General features: G+C 44.7%; 1 protein-coding gene across 1 annotated transcript in view; it reads left to right on the top strand.

Annotated features, from left to right (window-relative positions):
* The window catches only part of HMCN1 (hemicentin 1), a gene marked incomplete at its 3' end in the record, with an annotated part of 535,761 nt that overhangs the window by 21,877 nt on the left and 494,988 nt on the right, over positions 1-18,896 (top strand). Inside the window, 1 exon segment of the mRNA XM_083360257.1 lies at positions 9,324-9,394. Coding sequence (XP_083216383.1) covers positions 9,324-9,394 — 71 coding nt within the window.

Genomic DNA, 18,896 nt, shown 5'->3' with positions numbered 1-18,896 from the left:
GCTATTCAGCACTGAGTTTCATATCTACTACTTTCAGGTATTTTTTCCCCAAGGTTGTTTCGTTTGCTCAGAATCTCCTCCTGCATATGGAATCTTAGTGCACTTTGGAAGAGGATTTTTGATCTTCTTCTAAAAAGACATACTTGGTCCATGAATAGTAACTGAGAGATCTAGAAGGTCTCACAGTTAACCATGACAAAAAGGAATATGGCTGTAAACACATACATTCTATTATAAGGAAAAGTTTGCCTGTTGTAATTAATTTCATGGTTCAACTGGAAGAAAATTGGAAAGTCACTGATTATAAAAGATTTAATCCCTGAATCAGATAATAAATCATTAACAGGTAGAATCTTTAGTCAGGAAAACTTAGTGGGAAAAAGCTTCAGTGGTTGTGCTGTGAACACGCAGTTTCCTTGGATTAAAAATTCTGAGTTTTGTGAATAACAGTCTAGTAGTGCTTCATGCTCCTTCTTTGTGGATGCTTGCAAAAGACTGCAAGGATTGTGCCAGGAAACTATATGAAGTTGCTGATACATACATAATATAAATGTGCACTTAATATATCTTAGGGAGCTACCTTAACACAGTCATAATGCAACAACCCAAGTCATTCAAACACACTTTGAGAATACGTTGTTAACAGTTTTCAACATCTCTAGTGGCACAGGGCTGAGAACAGAGAAACAATATGTTTTCTTTCCAGAGCTCATGCTTTGGAGTGGAGAGAGGGGGAGATGGGAATCTCATAGTTTCACTCCATATAAAAGAGAAAGAAAATAAATTGCGTGCAATTTACTTGTTCAAATTCTTGTTTCATATATTGTTCAATTGTCCATGTGTGTGCAAAACAAATCCATCCAAGCAATTCCTGTGAGAGAGAACCACAAAATCATCAAGCCAATTTTCCCTTTGAGGTATCTGACTCCCAGGAGATAGAAAGTGAAATGAGGTATAAATCAATGCACCATGTATGATCAGATCATCCCCAAGTTCTGTGGACCAGTAGCATTTCAAAAGAGGCTAGCTGAACTTTGGTATCAGATATTTCAGAAATGAGTCATAAATAATTAGCATTCATTTTGACCTGTGAGAATATAGGTCTGGAGATACTGAACTGTTGCTGAAACCTCATATGGAAAAGTCTAAGATCTTCACTTAGTCATATCATTCTGACTTTTAAGAATTATGAAGGCTAAACTACCCAGCTTCCCAATTCTCCATATAACGGAAGGTCCTGTGCAATGTTTGTGTCAGGAGGATCAACTAAAGGATGTGGGATATATTTTGGATTTACTCATGTTTTTTTCTGGCACAATTTTCCTTCCATCCTTCCTTAAAAACTAGCATAAACCCTGCTTGAAAGTTGGAACCCAAAAATATGAATAATCCTGATATTATCTAGGAAGAAATGTAATAGTTTAAGACATATTTCTGACTTAGAACCACTTGGTACAAAGATGTAATCCTGGTCAGTTGATGTTGTTTAACCTTCAATGAACTTTGAGGGAAGAGAGATCTTTTCATAAGAAGGGCTGTAGTGTTATATTTTTTCTATTACTGCAGTAGGAATAAAATGCTATTGTTCAATTATTCATTTGTAGCACATCTATAGTATGTTGTGATGGTTAAATCTGGAAGGCACGTCAAGGGAACTGAATGATTCTTAGAACTTTATACAAGATGTTGATGCAATTGGGAACAATGAGCACAGGGCCCTTAGGTTTAATTTATATACAAGCAAAACTATTATAGAGTCAGATAAAGTCACATATAATTTCAGGAAAGAAAATTTTAGAAAAAAATTGGGGAATTAATAGAAAAATAGAAGAAGTACTTTAGAAGAACATCATACTAGAATGCTTGCTATATGTCAAAGTTACACCAATAGAAATAGATTCAAAACTATCGCCAAATTAAAGATGTCGTCAACATAATGAACAGAAAACAAAAAAACAAAAAAATGACAAATGCTCAAATAGAGAGAACAAAAAGACAAAAGACATTTAATGAACATTTCCATTTTTGGAAGATGTTACTAATAAGAACAACAATCAGCATAAAATTAAATAATCAAAAGCCAGGAAAAATCAATGAATGAAGCTCAGTGTTCATCCGTGCATTTGCATATGCCTTGGATGTAAAAGACAGGGAAGATATCAGTGCCTGAATGGATATTTTCAGGGAAGTAATCTGAAGAATTGAAGTCAACACTGCAGTGTTCACTGTTAAGTTCTAGAAAAGGCCACTGCTTCTCAAAAATAGCATTGATGAGCTGAACTAAGTGCTGGAAAGACAATCAAAATCATCAGGAAGATGAAATGATTCCATTATAATTAAAATTACAATGCATGGGCCTTTCTTATTTAGAGGGGGGGGGAAACAAACAAGAGTAGACATAATAAGATGTTCTGCAAGGATTACGTGCTATTGCTTTCCTGTCCTGCTTGTGAACTTTCCATTGGCATCTGATTGCTACTGTGGGAAGCCAGTGCTGGAGTACAGAATTCTTCTCACATTCTCATGTTAGTTTATTTAGGGATTAATGTGACTAATTGATAACATTCCTCAGTAACAAGTATCAGATTATTATAATACTGGAATAGAAAAAAAGATTGCAGCAGCTGTGAGCCCTTTGTGCAGAGGACAGATAACTACTGGGGTATTTATGATTGCATATTGTCTGCTTGAAAGGCTGTTCGCTTAAAGGGCTCTTCCAGACAGTGATACTAAAGTGTTATCTATCAAGCTTTGAGTCAGAAGAAAAGTAGGCCAGCATAAACTACATTTCTCACATTATTGCTCTCTTTCAGCAAGAGTAATAAAATTGAAGAAGGGTGCATTGTTATATACCTACTATAGGCCAATATAATGATAATTATTGATGGATTTGCCAGCTTTGTTTTTACTGCCTCCTGCCATTAGGAAGACAACTACTGGTCATTTTCCTTAACATTGAGCAAGGTTGGTGTGGTCCAGTGCTTTAACTACCTGACAAACTGCCAGATTAAGAGGTTACAATGTGCAAGTTCAGGTGTCTATGCAGCAAATTCCCACCTCTGTGACCTATATGCCAGGCTATTTATGCACATGAATTTAGTGTTTTTCTGAAAGAATACTAAATCTGGGTCCAAAAATACTCTGACTGATAGAACACAGATAGAAAAAAGATAGGAGGTGAAATGGGAAGCAATGCTAATTACTAAGTTTCATCTTCTGGTTGTTATTTTGTGGGTGACAATGGGGCATGGGGGTAGCTGGTTGATGTAGTGAGGCTGGCTAGGGGTTGGGTGTGGAGTGTTGTGCAAAAGCATCAGGATTTCAGAGCTGGTTAGCTACTCCAACTAGGTTGTTTGGTTGTGGGCACGGATCTGGGGAAAGTGAAATATTGTAGGTCTTGGTAAGTGGGGGAGAGAGAGAAAGAGGTAGGAATATTAAGGTTGTGATGGGCATGGGGAGGTATGGTGATAGGCAATGCTCTGGCCATTCTTGGGGAAAGTGACCTTGATGTTTAGCACTAATACCATATTACAGACCTGTCATGGTTCCAATAGATGAAACCCATCAAAAGAACTTCAAGGCAAAAAGTCTTCCTTAAAGAACATTTTATTCAGGAAACAAAGTATTGGCACTACATAGTTGAATCCAAAACTAAATTCCCTTTCCCCAGATACAAAATAACAAGTTGCAATTCCCACCCTCATGAAGTAGTCATAAATCACATTCTCAAATTAGACTGAAGTGCGGGCTCCCTCTCCAGCTCCTCAGCCTGCCAAAACGTTATCGGTTTGTGTCCTTGAGTTCCCACAAAGCTGCATTATTATTATGGCTAGCTGAGCTCAAGCATTCACCCCACCCCCCCTTCTACATCTGATTTATAAACAGGAGAAAAAGCAAGCTGAAAGCAAAGTAAAAATGGCTGCAATTTCCCTCAGTTATCAGAGCGGGAACATCCATTGTCACAGCATTGTGATTTGTCTTTGGTCTGGTCACTGAAGCTTCAATGTCCATGAGTTTCATCTATTGTTATTGGATGCTAAGTCATTCTGTAGTAAGGCCTCCTGTGGATGAGAAGACTGACCTGCCCTGCATTATTGAAACCTGGTTTGGCACAGAGGGGCTATTTCCTCTCTCTGAGCAGTGCCCAGCTGAGTTTCAGGTGTAGCATCAAGCAAGACTCTGGGGGAGGTGTGAGAGATTGTCACTGAGGAGACAGACTTTGAGAGACTTTTTTGTGTGAAGTTGAGTTGCAGGGATCTACTTTTATATCACCCTCCCTGCTATGCAGCAGCTTTTCTACCCTGACTGATCTGCTTGACTCTGTGACTGGGTTTGTGGTGGAATTACCTACGCGTATGGTGATGGGGGATTTCAACCTGCCTTCATTTGGCCTGCAGTTGGAGGTGGCTTGGGATTCATGGCCCTCAAGGCAAATATGGACCTGCTCCAGGTTATTGATGGCCCAACTCACAGTTGGAGAGAGGGTCAAATATTTGTTCTGGTTACTGTCTCAGAGCAGTGATGACACAATCTGGAGTTGGGGGATGATACTATTGGTTCTTTGATACAGACAGATCATTCCCTGTTGGCCTGGGAGTTCTCTGAAGCTATTCTCTACTGCATGGAGGAAGGTCCTATTCAATAATTTCATCCAGGTGATTGATGGAAGTTTGGGTAGTTTCTGAAGCTCTTGAGCTATAGTCACTCCTTGGAATGAGCACGTAACAGCAGTCTTGGATAGGATTTGTAATCTATATGGACTCTGTATGCATAGATCTTGGAGCACTCCCAGTTTTCAGAGGTGATACAGGAAATGAAATAAGAATGCCTCAAATGCCACTGGAGGAAGGCAAAGGAGGATGTCCAATTAAATGCCTACATTTAGGAATATCTTATGGCAATAAGGATAAGGAAACCTGATTATTTTTCCACCCTTATTGTTTCTACAGATAGCTGCCCATATTCCTGTTTTGGGTGGCCACTCTTTTGGTAAGAAGGGCCAAGGATCATCTGCAGGGTCATTGCAAGGATTATGTTCAGCATAACATAATAAAGTTGCTTGGATCTGCTTGGAGTTAGACTCTATTCATGCTGGGCCTGTAGAGTTGACTGGGACACAGTCTTGCCAATTATCTGGCTTGTGTTTAATATGGTTGCTCCAAGGAAGTGTGTTTGGGATGCTGACCCCTGCCACTTGTCTTCTGGGAAGTGACATGTGATTGGGTTCAAGTGGTAGCAAATAGCTCTCTGTGGGGAGTGATGATTCCACCTGCTTTGAAGGAGGCCTGCCCTATGAAAAAGTCTTCCTCCCAAATATACAGACATTTCCAACCTTCATGGCCTTTCAGAAAGTTATGAAAACAAGATCTGTAACCCTGGAGGAAAAAAATAGGAACAATCCCATAGTCTCTTGGAAATAAATCATCTTATGAACTGCAAGACTGCAGTCAGCATTTCTCATTTTTTTCCAATGGATCCACAACATACTGTCTCTGTTAAATGTTAATAAATATATTTATTGTTGATTGACCTAAATAGTTAGATCTTTTTGTCTGTATGTTGGATGTGTAGGATATTTCAGTGGACAATACTGAGTATATAGTTCCACCTTGAAATATCATATGCTGTAGAAGCTTGTGATGAATCTATTTATTAGATGGAGATGTATATGCAATTTTATGATTCATGTCTTGGTCATGCAGCATTCCAATTTACTAATTACTCTACGAGCAAGACATGATCTGCTGCCTTTGCTTCTCCCATTTGGGAGAATGATTAGATAAATCTGAATCAGCTGCCTACCTTATTATCTGAATCTGGAATCCTGCTTTATTCCTCTCCAACAACTGGGGATCTGTACAACAAGATTACAAGATTTGTAAGCCCCATAGAGTCAGAAAGTATGCAAGTTTAATACATTATTAATCAGCAGATTGATATTTTCTTTCCCACTTTCTAGTTTTTTTCCATGTAAATTTGATATGAGGAATTGGTAACATAATTCTCTAGAGCAGTGATGGCGAACCTTTTAGAGACAAAGTGCCTAAAAACAGACCCTACCCCCACCTTGCACCCCTGCACCGCTCCTCACCCCACTCCGCCCCCTGTTCTGCCCACCTGCAGGGCCACCCACTGCCTCCACAGCCCGTCGCAGATTGCCCAGGTTGCCCAGCAGCACCATGGCAGCTAGACTCTCTGCCTGCACCCCGCAGCATCAACTACGTGCCACAGGGTGCAAGGGTGGAGTCTTTTCCCCGTTGCCTGGCTGCCATGTCCTTGGCTGCACTGCTCTATGTGAGTGACTCTCCGGTGGGGGGGCTGCTGATGAGGAGGGGGCTGCAGGGGAAGGCGGGGCTGAGGCGATGGTGAACGTGCCCACAGAGAGGGCTCTGAGTGCTGCCTCTGGCACTCATGCCATAGGTTCGCCACCACTGCTCTAGAGTTTCTTTTTTTCTATTTAATAGATTCAGTATTATCTTGGGTACTAAAGAGTTCCACTATTATTTTCTTAAGAGTCCATCCACTTAATATGGATATAATAAAAGCAAATTCTCTGTTGCCTTGCTTTGTTATTGTTATTAAGAAAACATCATTTGTGAACATTTGCCTCATTAGCATTTGTGAACTGAATACTCATAGACTGTATACTAATAGATTTTTTTAAAAAAATTGGGATAATTGCTTTAAACTCTTTGTCCAGATGACATCCATTGTCTTCAAAATGTATTGAGATCCTTGATGTCTACAGATATCAAGATTTATTTATTGAGACCATTTCCTGTTTATCTATTAGAGAGAAGGGATGGTTTCCAGTTTATTTTTGAAATAGAAGGTACAAATATTCTTATGGCCAGTCAAATCTCTAAGCAGACAATTTTATATAGAAATGTGGTAGTGTTTGTTCAGTTGCTTAGGGATCTGTCTAAACAACATCTTGGTTGTGTTAAGTTCAGTTTTGTGGTTTTCCAGTTTAGGGCAACTAGATCATATTCAGTAATATGTTTTAATAGTTAGAAAAAATATTGAATGTATAATGCCTTTAGCATTTAAAAAGTTTTTAAATTCCCATAATTGGGATAGCTTCATATTTATTTATTTTGCTTAGTTATTGAATCACAGAGTTGTTTGATAAATTGGTACAAAGTTTTTGGCTTTAAATACTGTAGGGTTGATTTGTTATTACTGGTGTTTTTAATTCATTTCTATTGTTCCTGTTAGAATTTAAATTGAATTGTGCATAGTACAATAAGGCAACCTCTAGGCAGTATACTGGATCTGATAATGAATGAAAGTTTTGGATATTTTATTAGTAAGTGGTGAGGTACTAGGATGAGAAATACAAAATGTTTATGAAATAAAAGAAGAACGTATTTAAGTAAGTAATATGTGTATTTTAGATATGATAATTTTTATGTAGTGAAATAAAGGAAATTTGAGTTACCCGAAACTTAAATATTATGGATATTAAAGGTTAAATTGGAATACTGTAATTAAAAATCAAAAATTAGGTAAAACTTAAAAAGAGGACATGGATATGTATAAGTAAAAATATATTGATAAATGTTTTAATTGAACATGTTATAATTAGAAATGCACTAGTTTAAATATGATATAGCAAATGTTAAGGGAAATAGAGAAGGAATTTTTTGATGATGCAACCTGAGATATTTACTAAATATTTTGTTATTGAACTATTGATTACTCAATCACCATGCTGCTTTCCAAATATTCAAATGTAAAACTGGAAAACCAATAAAATTTGTTTTAAAAAAAAGAATGAAAGTTTTGAGTTAGGGATGCAGAAATACTTTCAGGTCTGACAGCCTCAGAAAACACTGTGTATCTATTCCATTTTTTCCTTCCTTTGCATGTTTTTTTGTGTTGAGACAAAAATTTATGAAAATATGGGGAAAACAAAGAAGCATTATACTTGAATCTCCCTTCTTGTTTGAGACAAGGAAGGAACACAATAAAACCCTGATCTGAGGTAAGCCTAATTGTATATTGATACATTCATCAACATTATTTGCATTAGAACAGGGGTCTCCAGCCTGCTGGCCACCAGGCCACAGGAATGGCTGGTGGGTGGGTATGACCTCTTTGCGCATGTGTGTGAGCGCTAGTGTTGCCGCCATGCTTGCACCTGTTTGCTCATGTGCACGAGTGCAAGCACATTTCCCTGCTTCTCCCTTTCCCCCCGGGCCACCTTTTCCCTGGAAAGGTTGGGGGCTCTGGATTAGAAGATAAGAATGTAGGTAAAGTTGTATTATCATTTGTATATGCATTTTACCCAGTCCTCTGGCTGATTTTATTTAATAATTCAAAATAGATATTGCAATTATGGGGGAGTAGCATATATTCTTAAGGTATTAAATTATGTTGCTACAGAATGGTACAGAAGTCCTTTCCCTTGCTCCATATTTTAACACAGGGATGACAATGTTGTAGTTCTCCAGAAGTCATTGTTGTTGTTGCTGTTGCTGTTGTTGTTGAACTTCACCTTTCATCATTCTTCTTCCCTGGCCATGATGACTAAGGCTAATGGTGTTTCACAATTTCTAGAGGGCTTTCAAAAACAACAACATGCACATGCAGTACTTTTTTTTTTAATAATTAGGATCCTTTTGTCCAAAGTCAATTACTATATAGCAGATGTCCTACTGATCCTTATTTAGCTTCACACTTTTTCAGAATACTTGACCTGATGAGATCTTAGTCCATTATTTATTAGATAATCATGATTTGATATCTGCTGTTACTTATAAATAAAATAAGTGACTTTTAGGGAATGGCATTTTGCCTTTTAAGAATTTGGCATAGGAAAATTAAAAAAAAATGTAAAAAAAACCCCATTGTTGTACTCTGTATATATTTTCCCACAGTTGGAGAATTGTTTTTGTAGAATTGCCCAATCAAGACCAAATTTCATGAAGAGGCAATCTGACATTATAGCATTTATGTGATTCAGCAGGGTTAGCAAGCAAAAATCTATATTTTATCCCAATTCATTATTGTATGTTATAAAGTTTGTTCTCTTTTTTCTTACTTATAGATACATGTGCCTAAGCAAGAATTAAAAAATGGTAAAATAGATAACATTTACAGATAATAGGTTTTATAAGATTAGTTCACTAGATCAGCTCAATGGGTTTTATAATTTATATATATATATAAATTTAAATTGTTTGCACTGGTCACTTACCATAATAAAGAGTTTGTGTAGTGTGTGTGTGTGTGTGTGTGTGTGTGTGTGTGTGTGTATCAGATTTTGCAGCTATTAAGCCTCTCTGAACTTTCCCTTGAATTCCTTATTTTCCTTTCAGAAATTGGTCCTGTAACCATTACCACAGATCCTAAGAAATTTCAATATGAACTCAGAGAACTGTATGTTCAGGTGAGTGGATTATTTCTTTAACATCAGTTTCATAGAAGGAGTGAAATATCAGACTGTCCTCTACCAACCTGCATGGGGGGTTAACTGCATAAACTTCACTGTATTAGATGAAAAGCTCCTGCATATATTAAACTTCAGGAAAGTTTAATTCCTGTATTCCTAGCTTAATACATGCAGGAGTTTTCTGTGTCAAGGCATTTTAAAAGGTGATTTACTATCTACATCAGGAGAGTCAAACTCAGTTTCACTGAGGGCCACATCAGGGTTGTGACTGACCTCGGGGGACTGGGTGAGTGTGGTCGGGGTGGGCGTGGCCAACTTGACATTGCTTGTATTGGGGGCCACCTGTGTGGTCCAGGCAGGGCTGGGGGGATCCACTGACTCCAGTGGAGAAAGGTGAGACCAGGGCGAGCGCCAAACTCTTGTCCACCAGAGGAGCCTCTCAGGCCATGTGGAGGAACCCCCCCAAATGGCAGCGCAGGTTGCCTGGAGCCCTGGACAGTAGAAGGCAAGCACCCAGCCTGGTCCTCGAGCTCCCAGGGCACCAGGACCCCACAGCCCAGCCCAGGCTAGCCCTGCTGTCCCAAGCGGGGCACCCTGCTGCACTTACATCTTCTTTGAAGCTGCTGCTGCTGCTGTTCTTGCTCTCCTCTGTTCTTGCTCATGATGTGTGTGGGAGGGCAAAGTATGTGGGTCAGAGGGAAGCCCACTCCTTCTCCTTGCAAGGAAACCTGGCTTTGTAACTAAAGCATCCTCAGCAATAGGATGAGACACCACCAGGAGAGATCAGGAGGAGGAGACAAGAGGATGGCAAAAGGGCAGCAGGGTTGCTGGTGGCCAAGTGCTAAGGCAGAATTTCCCTCAGACCCTCCCTCTCTCTCATTGTAATACCCTTCCTTCCTTCCTTCCTTCCTTCCTTCCTTCCTTCCTTCCTTCCTTCCTTCCTTCCTTCCTTCCTTCCTTCCTGCTGCCAGAGGCTCTGGGCAGAGGTGGCAACAGGCAGCCAGCGGTGGGCAAAGGCTTCCCCTCCCCCCTGTCATTGCCTCTCTGTGGCTCAGCTCACCTCTCCCAGACCTGCACGTGTTTGTGTATGTGTGTGTGTGTGTGAGCGTGCACAAAGGTGTGTGTGTGTGTGTCTCACCCCTTGCAGCCCTGCACGCTCAACAGAGACCTTATGTGATAGCAGGCGGCAAACTAATGAAAGCTGTTTTTTGGGAGTACTTGTTTCTTTTTCTCAGCATACTGCCAATAGCATTATTGTGTAGTGGGTCCAACGCAAGAGAGACGCCAGCCGGTGTGTGAGTTCAGCTCTTTATTTGAAGGGGAAGTGAACTGAGGAATGAGGGCTACCTGACCTCCTTATATACCTGGCCAGGTAAGCTAACAGCCAATGGGGTTGGCCCTAGGTTTCCCGCCGAAACTGTCCAGGCCAACGCCCCCTGAGGGCTGTTGCTATGCAGATGCCTGCATACATAACACCCCTCCCCCCTTAGAGAAGACCCACATAACAACAACAACATGCAACTACTATAACTATGAGTATATATATAAAAAAAACAGTGGTGTCCTTGTGTGAGGATCACTTGCACACATAGTCCGACAGGTAGGCTGGTGTCCTGTGTGGACGGGTGGATCGTCTGGGTGTGCTTGGCCCCTGGGCTTGGACCGTGGGTTCCTGAGGCCTTTGTGCAGGGCTGCAAGGAGCCAGCATCAGGAAGTCCTCCTCCTCTGGTCCCTGCCCTGTGACGTCCTCAGCTGGGTTGACCCCTCCTGGAGTGTGGTCTTCCTGTTGATCGTGTGCATTGAGTTCAGGGACGTGTGTGACGCGCTCAGGGGCGTGTGTGACGTGCTCAGGGACTCTTCCTCTGAGCTGATCGATGTGTCGCCTTATGCGTCTGTCCCCCTCCACCCCTACAATGTACGAAAGGGGTCCTGTTTTCCCGACCACTGTCCCTGGAACCCAAGGATGTCCAGCCCCATAGTTCCTTGCCCAGACCAGGTCCCCCAGGTTGAGGACCCTGTGTGTGGATGATGATGGCAATGGTGATAGTAGTGATGCTGGTGGTGATGGTGATGATGGTGATGATGGTGATGTTGCCCTACCGGTTTCGGCTGCTACCCGGTCTGGGTGTAGGCGGTCCAGCTTGGTGATGAGGCGCCGTCCCCATCGCAGTTCTGCTGGGCTCTTGCCGGTAGCCACGCATGGTGTTGTGTGTTGGGCTAGTAAAAATTTGGCCAGTCTGTGGTGCCAGTCCCTGCTGATGATGCGCCGGAGTGCGTCTTTGGTCGTCCTTACCATCCGTTCGGCCTGCCCGTTGGTAGATGGATGGAAAGGCGCAGAGGTGGCGTGCCTAATCCAGTTCGCCTTCAAGAACGCCTGGAAATCAGCAGCAGTAAACTGAGGCCCATTATCAGACACAATTACGTCGGGGAGGCCATGTGTGGCAAAGAGAGCTCTGAGCACCTGGATTGTCCTCCCTGAGGTCATGTTGGGGACAGGGACTACCTCTAACCACTTGGAGTGACTGTCCACCACTACTAAAAATAGTTGATCCTGGAATGGCCCCGCATAGTCAATGTGAATGCGGGACCATGGCGTGTGTGTGGTCTCCCACCGGTGTACTGGTGCATGTGGCACTTCTGGCCTGGATCTCTGGCACGTATAACAGGCCTTGACCCGATCCTCAACCTCCTTGTCCAACCCGGGCCACCAGAGGTAGCTCCTAGCCAGTGCCTTCATCCTGACCACCCCCGGGTGCCCTTCGTGTAAGGAGTCCAATACTCTGGCGCGTAGTGCGGGTGGAATGATGACCCTGCTACCCCAAAGGAGGCACCCTTTGTGTGTGGAGATTTCATCGCGTCTAATGAAATAGGCCTGAAACTCTGTCCCGGGGATTTGTCCTGCCACCCTGTGCAAACCCATGAGTGCACCCTGCCCATGATGTTGTCTGTGGCTGTGTGGCTGGCAATGTCCTTGGCAAGAACTGGGCACTCGGGTAGTTCCTGCAGGGCTAGGATCTGTGTGGCTGGTGCTGGGTCTGGGTCGTGTGTGTCTAGGGGGAGCCTACTTAGACCGTCTGCGTGGCCCATCTCCTTCCCTGGCTTGTGTACCAGCTTGCAATTGTATGCTGCAAGGAAGATGGACCACCGGAGCATCCTGGGGGACAGAATCTGGGGGGTTTGCCTGTCTGTGGTAAACAGGCCCAGGAGTGGTTTGTGGTCCGTGAAGAGAGTGAACTCCCTGCCATATAAGTAATCGTGGAATTTCTTGATTCCTGCCACGATTGCCAGGGCTTCTTTGTCTATTTGGGCGTAGTTTCTTTCTGCTCCAGACAGTGTCCTAGAATAGTATGCTATGGGGACTTGTGCCCCGTTGGGCTCAAGGTGGCTTAGGACAGTGCCCACACCATAAGGGGATGCATCGCAGGCGATACAAATGGGCTTGGACTCGATGAAATGGGTTACTGTGGACTTGTCCGACAGCAATGCCTTCAGGGCCTTGAAGCTCTGATCATGGGTGGCCGTCCAGGCCCATGTTGCCTGTTTGTCTAGCAGCCTGTGGAGCGGTTCAGCGATGGCTGCCTTGTGTGGGAGGAATGTATGGTAGAAATTCAGCAGACCCAGGAATGCCTGAAGCTCTGCTTTGTTCTTGTGTGTGGGTGCTAGTTTGATGGCCCTCACCTTGGATTCTGTGGGGTGGATTCCCCTGGCGTCTACTCTGAACCCCAAAAATTCTGTGGAAGGAACGCCTATGCTGCATTTTTCCTTTTTGAGTTTGAGGCCAGCTGTGCGCAGCCTTGCCAGCACTTCCCTAAGCCTCCCTGCCAGTTCCTCTGCTGATGCTCCTGCGATCAGGATGTCATCAAAATAGGGGCAGACTCCTGGAATGCCCTTGAGTGTCTTTTCCATAACCTCCTGGAAAATGCCGGGAGCAACGCTGACTCCAAACTGCAGCCTGTTCACCCGGAACGCCCCCCTATGGGTTACTATGGTTTGGATGTCAGCTGTTTCCCTAGTGACCGTGAGTTGCTGGTACGCCTGTGCAAGATCGAGCCTTGCAAAAATGGCGCCGCCTTGGAGGGAAGCGAGAACGTGGCTGACCGCAGGAACCAGGTAAGCGTGTGGGTTTAGGGCGCGGTTCACTGAGCACTTATAGTCGGCGCAGATCCTTATTTCCCCGTTGGATTTGAGGGGGGTCACGATGGGGGTTTCCCACTCCCCTCCATCTACAGGCTCTAAGATTCCCTGGGCCACCAACTTGTCTAGTTCACGCTCGATTTTGTGTTTGAGCGCAAACGGGACTCGCCGCGGCCGGACCCTAACGGGGGAGACGTTCGAGTTAAGCTTGAACGATATGGGGGCCCCGGTGTACTTGCCTAATGACCCGTCGAAGACGTCGGCGAACTCCCGGCAAACAGCCTCAACGGAGTCCCCCTGGATCCGATGGATCCCGGATACTGAGATTCCGAGGGCCTCAAACCAGTCCAGCCCGACCAGGCTGGCTCTGCGGCCCTCTACCACTACAATATCCAGGTGCCCTTCGCGACCCTTAAACCCCACTGAAATGGTGGCCTCCCCCTTCACCTTGACCGGTGAATTCTGAAAATCGGTCAGGGTTAATTTAGTAGGCCGTAATTTAATCCGTTGCTTGCTCCGGCTAATTATGTGGTTAAGGGTCTCGTCCGAAATAATCGAGACCGCTGATCCGGAGTCAAGCTCCATGCTGCAAGGGACACCTTGCAAATGGATTGTTAATCTAATTTTGGGTTTGAGCAGCCGGCGGCTACCCGTATGGTTAATGGCCAGCCGGCTCTCGACATAGCCAATTTTTGTTTTGGTGGGGGCCCCAGTACCTTCGAACGGTGGTTCCTCTGGCTGCAGCTCGTGGATCTCCTCTCGGGGGCGGCGGCTACGGCAGACGGCGGCTATGTGGCCTGTTTTCTTGCAGGCCCGGCACGTGGCGGACCGGAACTTGCAGAGGCTGCGCATGTGGTTCCCACCACACCCTGCACACCTCTGGGGAACGGCAGTGTTTCTGGGAGGCCTCGGCCTGTCTGGGCGTCTAGCTCGCTGGTCGGGGGTCGACTTCCGCTGGAGGAGGTCGATGCTCAGGTCGTCCTCCTCTGTGGCCCCTTGCCGGTGGACGCTGGTTGCCTGGTGGCCGGGCCGGGTTCCCTGGCAGGCTTGGACGGCCCCGCAGGCCGCTTCGTGGGCTAGGATGGCGTCCTCGGCTTCCTGGAGAGAGACCTCCTCTCTTTCGAACAGGCGCTCCTGCAACCACCTGTCACGTAGGCCGCAAATCAGCCGGTCCCGTAGTTGCTCCTCCAAATTTCTGAACCTGCAAGCGACGGCAGCTTCCTGTAGGGCGGCGAGGAAGTCGGCGCCGGTCTCATTGGGGCGCTGGTCCCTTTTCTTGAATTGTGACCGTGCGGCCACCTTGGAGCGCCGGGGCCTGAAATGTGCGTTGAGCCTGGCCACGAGGTCTCGGTACGCGACGGTGTTGATGGCCTCCTGGGGGAACAGGTTTGCAACGACTTCCAACAGCGCTGGTCCCCCAAGGCAGAGCAGGGCGGCCGCCCTTGCACCGTCCTCCGATATCTGATTGAACCGCATGTACAGTTCAACGTGAGCCAGGTAACGGGTCCAGGTTTCGGGGCGGTGGGTCTCGAATTCGCGGGGTTGTCCGGCTCTAGCCATGGCGGCAGTTGGTCGTGGATGTGGCGCTTGGCGTTGCCGGTTCAGCTGGTGGTCGTGGGGGGAAGAAGGAAAAATGCCTTTCTCTTCAGCTCGCGGAGCGTTTCCCCAGTGACTTCAGCTCTTGGTCAGCAGCAATCCCATCCTCGTCGCCACTATTGTGTAGTGGGTCTGACGCAAGAGAGACGCCAGCCGGTGTGTGAGTTCAGCTCTTTATTTGAAGGGGAAGTGAACTGAGGAATGAGGGCTACCTGACCTCCTTATATACCTGGCCAGGTAAGCTAACAGCCAATGGGGTTGGCCCTAGGTTTCCCGCCGAAACTGTCCAGGCCAACGCCCCCTGAGGGCTGTTGCTATGCAGATGCCTGCATACATAACAGCATTGTGCCCTGCCCCCCTCAGCTCCCACCCCAGCCCTATGGAAGACTGCAAGAAGCTCCCATTGCAGCTTCTCTTATCTCTCTTGTTCTTTCTTCCCCAATGTCACAGCGTGGGGCTGCAGGAGGTGAGAACCCCTCCACGCATGCACACACACACACACACACACACACACACACACACACACAAACCCTCACAGGTTCTGGGAGAGGTGAGCTGAGAGCCATGGAGCAGGAGGAAATGAAAGGGGAAGGAGTCAAAATGGGAACCTCTGGCAGCTTAAGAAAATGTGGAGCAGTGACATCCCTTTTAGACCATCCTCCCCTCCATTGCCTCCATGCCAGGATTAACTCTATGCCTGCCAAAAGGGCAGTTTTGCTTCTGACCCCCCCATTCCAGAAACCACACGCCACTGCTGTTCACCTGCTGTGTCCCACTGACAGCCCCTGCAATCTCCTATCACACACTGGCAGGCAGAAGCCCCATGGGCTAAAAGTCCCATTCTGTCTCCTCAACGCTCAGGAGGGAGCAAGGGGAGGTGGAGAGACTGGCAGCATCTGCTGTGGCTTTCCCACTCAGGGGCGGGGTGATCCCAGTGAAAGGGAAACCTTGCAGACTGTGAATCAGTCCAGTGAGCAAGGCATGGAAGCACTAGTGTGGAGGAAGGTGAGCAGCAGCCCCAGCGGCAAGAAGGCGAATTCTGTGTGCCTGCTACAAGCTCACCAATCAGCCATGCTCTCCATGCCTCAGATTAACTGTAGTGCACGTGGAGAGCATGGCTGATGTGGGCAAGGAGGTGCGCACACAGAATCCGCTGTTTTCAGTGGTGCTTCGGTGCCTGGCCCAGCAAAGTGGAGCCGGATGAGGAGAGGCCCAGTAAAGCAGAGCATGGCCTGGCGTGACGGGTGAGGCCAGGAGGGGTGGGGTGAGGCCAGGAGGGGTGGGGTGGGGTGAGGCAAATGAACTGCAGCTGCTCCTGAGCACCACCAGCCTCTGAGCACTTGCCATTTCCTGTCCATGTGCCGGGAGGGCGTCTAGCTGGGTTGAGGGCTGGGGCAGCAGGGGCCACCCGTCATGCCAGGCCATGCTCCGCTTTACTGGGCCTCTCCTCATCCGGCTCCACTTTGCTGGGCCAGCTTGCCCCTGCTTGCCATTTCTGGAACAGCTCCAGGGCCAAATTTGAGCCCTTGGTGAGCCAGATGTGGCCCGTGAGCCTTGTGTTTGACATGTCGTATTTACATCTACTTTCTAAAGTAATTTAGTTATTTTGTAATTTGTAAAGCAGAATGCTGTAACATTCTCCATTTTATTATTCTTACTATTTTATTTATTATTTTTCTCTGGCATAGCATAGGAAGTTACCTAATTATCTAGGTTAATTCATATATTGTGGCTGGTTGGAAAGTTCCATGTGCCTCAATTTTTGGGGTAGATTCTAGATCAAAACTTCAATTGAGTTAGATCAGACATGTCAAACTCATGACGTCATGTGACGTATTGCAGCTTTTTCTCCATTGCCGGTAGTGGGGTGGGCGCAGTTTCCTGATGATGCATCCGGCCCATGGGCTGGCAGTTTGACATCCCTGAGCTAGAGAGATCTGCAGAATGAAGATAAAGACAACCTCACTCAACTTGATCTCTCCAGATGCTGACTGCAGATGATGGGGGTTAAAGTGCAACATGTCTAGAATATGACACATGGTGTTAGGGAAGACTTGAGTTGAAAGGAGTTGGTTTAAATCTCATGTCATACACTCCAAAGAGAATCGTATCTTCAGAGTTGTAACCATTAATGAAATTATGAGTTCTGAATGCTCAAAGCATCCTGTTAGCAGTTGGAATAAATAGGATTGTGCAACGCATTATTGGATGGGGAGAAGGAAAGCAAAGGACCCTTCCTTCCCTCCTCTATCCACAGTATAAATCAATTAATGGATGGGTTATTTGTATGCTGGAAGGGGAAGCTAGACTTAATCAAATTTCCTCCCCACAAAGTAATGGGTAGGAAACAAGATAGGTAACTATTAGTCTCTACATGGCTTTCATTAACTTGATAAGAGGCAAAAGGAAAAATGTTTATTTCCCTTCACCAGATGATTTCTGAAGTAGCCTTCCCCAACATTTAGAATTCTAGTGGGTTTTATAACCCCTGACACACTAGAGCAGCAGATTAGGAAAGGTCATTTTAAACTAGGGATCTCCAAACTCGGCAACTTTAAAACTTGTGGACTTCAACTTCCAGAATTCCTCAGTCAGCCATGCTGGCTGGGGGATTCTGGAAATTAAAGTCCACAAGTCTTAAAGTTGTCAAGTTTGGAGACCCCTACTATATATCGTGCTTTATTGCTTCATGCCACCAAGCTCTTTAATTGTTTTAATGTGAGTTGTTACAATGAAGAATTCAGACATGGGGCTGCATCCAAAGGCTGAAGGTTCCATAGAAATGCCAATGATTTTGCTTCTTCTTTCTTCCTAATCTTCTGGATTGTCCCAACTGATCCATCACTTAAAATATCATAATTTTTTAAAGATTAAACATAAGGAATTGTTTGCTAAAATAATTGTTTGTCTGGCTCTGGAAGGACATCTTCTTACGTGCCCAAAATACATGCACACTGAGATATGGGAAGGAGAACAAAAGAAAAATGTGACTTAATAAAATAAAAAGGCATCATTATAACTTTATAGCAATGAGCCATATTTATGCTACAGGGAAGGAAATAATGTTTTTCATTAGCTGGAAGGGTAAAGAATTAGTATCATAACTTAATATCAAATGAATAATGTACTGAAGTAGTGGAACATTTTTTTCCCAAAGGAGGTTTTAAAATAATGTTCACTGGAGGAGTTTTGGTGATTAAATACAACAGCTTAATTGAGTGGGGTTATTTCAGGATATGTCCTATGTATTCCTTGCAATAATAAAAATAAAAGAGACAGAAGCAAAATAATTATGCTGTGGTAGAAAATTGTTAAACACAAGGAAGCTAGTTTAAAGTATATTCACAATGGGCATATTAATAATCCTATCCTTCTCCAGTCTGGCAGCTTTGGGTTGTAAGAGTCATTTGAAAGCACTGAATATGTTGACTGAATGGGTATTGACACACTTGCAAATGAAAAACCAAGCCCAGCGAACTCTTGTATCTCAACACTCCAAATCTTAGTTAAATCTACTTTACAATCTGATCTACAGTCAGATCGTGATTACAATTGTGATCTACAGTCGCAATCTGATCCTTTCTTGATGTATTGGGCCATCTCTCCCATAATCAAAATTCAAGATCAATTTTAAGGAAGTCAGGCAGAAAACCTGCTTTGAAGCTATTATTATACTGAGGCATGCTATACTGAGTAAGCCAAAAATAGAATATAGTATTTATTTTTGTGTATTCTGACATCCTAATATAAAATTTCTGCATTTTGGAAC

Source organism: Vipera ursinii (assembly GCF_947247035.1).
Source record: "Vipera ursinii genome assembly, chromosome: 3".
Taxonomy (NCBI): domain Eukaryota; kingdom Metazoa; phylum Chordata; class Lepidosauria; order Squamata; family Viperidae; genus Vipera; species Vipera ursinii.
Note: the sequence above shows the minus strand (reverse complement) of the source record. Positions and strands in the feature narration are given on the sequence as shown.